Source organism: Morone saxatilis, unplaced genomic scaffold (assembly GCF_004916995.1).
Source record: "Morone saxatilis isolate NCDOM2014 unplaced genomic scaffold, NCSU_SB_2.0 Contig7, whole genome shotgun sequence".
In the NCBI taxonomy this organism is placed as follows: Eukaryota; Metazoa; Chordata; class Actinopteri; family Moronidae; genus Morone; species Morone saxatilis.
The window spans coordinates 22,316,720-22,318,077 of NW_023340246.1; the positions used below are offsets into that span (position 1 = coordinate 22,316,720).

General features: G+C 38.7%; 1 protein-coding gene across 2 annotated transcripts in view; it reads left to right on the forward strand.

Moving 5' to 3' along the window:
- Positions 1 to 1,358, forward strand: part of myo6a (myosin VIa) — a 93,931-nt gene that overhangs the window by 14,722 nt on the left and 77,851 nt on the right. For both annotated transcript variants that reach the window (XM_035678594.1, XM_035678595.1), the window contains exon 9: positions 530 to 610. In XM_035678594.1, coding sequence (XP_035534487.1) covers positions 530 to 610 — 81 coding nt within the window. The remainder of the gene's footprint in view (positions 1 to 529; positions 611 to 1,358) is intronic.

Consider the following 1,358-nt stretch of genomic DNA (forward strand, 5'->3'; position numbering starts at 1 on the left):
CTCCTCCTCCCTCCTCTTCCTCACATCCACACACACCTGAGGAGGTGTTGTTAGAGTCGTTACCTTCGTTCTCTGCAGGGGAGGCCAGCTGGTGGAAAACATTTAAAACCATTAAAACCAAAAGAGCGAATCAGTGGCCGAGGCCACAACATTTCAAACACTGTAAAACGTAACAGACAGTAAAGAGAATAAACTGAAACTGGCTCATTTATGTTTCAGAAAAGATGATTTGACTGTCGTAAAGTTTCTGAGGTGGATTTAATGAGATTGTTGACGTGGTTCAGAGTTCATCCATTTCTCAATAACTCATTAGACATTATCGTAGTCTTACACGCAGCAAAGATAGGAGACCTCATTAAAGTGGATCATATAGAGGGAAAATAAACTGGGACCCAGAACGGATCCCTGTGGCACTCCAAGCCCAAAGAGACAGACAGCATGGGGAAACTGCTAGAATCCAGTCTTTGAGCTAATGCTACGTTCACCATGCTAAATCTGACTGCTGTTGCTTGTTCTCTGTGTGTTTCAGTACCTGAACAGAGGATGCACTCGCTTCTTCGCTTCCAAAGATACAGACAAACAGATCCTGCAGAACCGCAAGAGCCCCGAGGTAAAGTTCACACACCTTTCAAATTCATCTTACTCTGTTTCTATCAACTCAGATTCAACAACGGGAGAGTCACAGAAACTGGTACTGAGAGAAAGTTTTTAACACAAGAACCAACAGAACAACAGTTCCTAATGTGTGATTGATTTTTAGCATTTTAATTAAGATAAAGAACTTTAGGTCGAGGTTTTATTTTGCATCCATTCATTCTGATTCCTTTCTAACTTCCTCAGCCACAAAACATTTGACTGACGGAAGTTTGTTTTCAGAAATCTTCAAATTCAATACTCACCTTTTCTTAATATCTTTTATTCTTAAGATCTGTAGTTTCTGTTGTGGTTTCTTCTGTTTCTGTGTCAGTAAAGTCGAGGTTTATGGAGTTATTCGTGCAGTAATTTAACATTTAGTGACAGACTAACGACAGAAGACATAATGAGAAAACATGAATGCACAGAGAGAAAGAAACAGAAGAGTTTCAGAAGTGTTAAAGCTTCAGCTCAAGTTATATCAAAGATCTCTGCTGTTCAGTTTATATAAAACAGGAAAAAGTAGTTTTTCCATCAGGAGTCATTAATAACAAGAAAATCATGTTTAATTAGTAAAGTAGTTTAAAAACACAAAGGGCAACCGTTTACAGCTCACTGCCGTTAGAAACTGATCAGCGTCAGTAATCAATACTCCCATTATTGAAGCATTAATCAAACTAATACCGTCAGACAACCTTATCAGACTTTAGCAGTTAGCTAGTGTT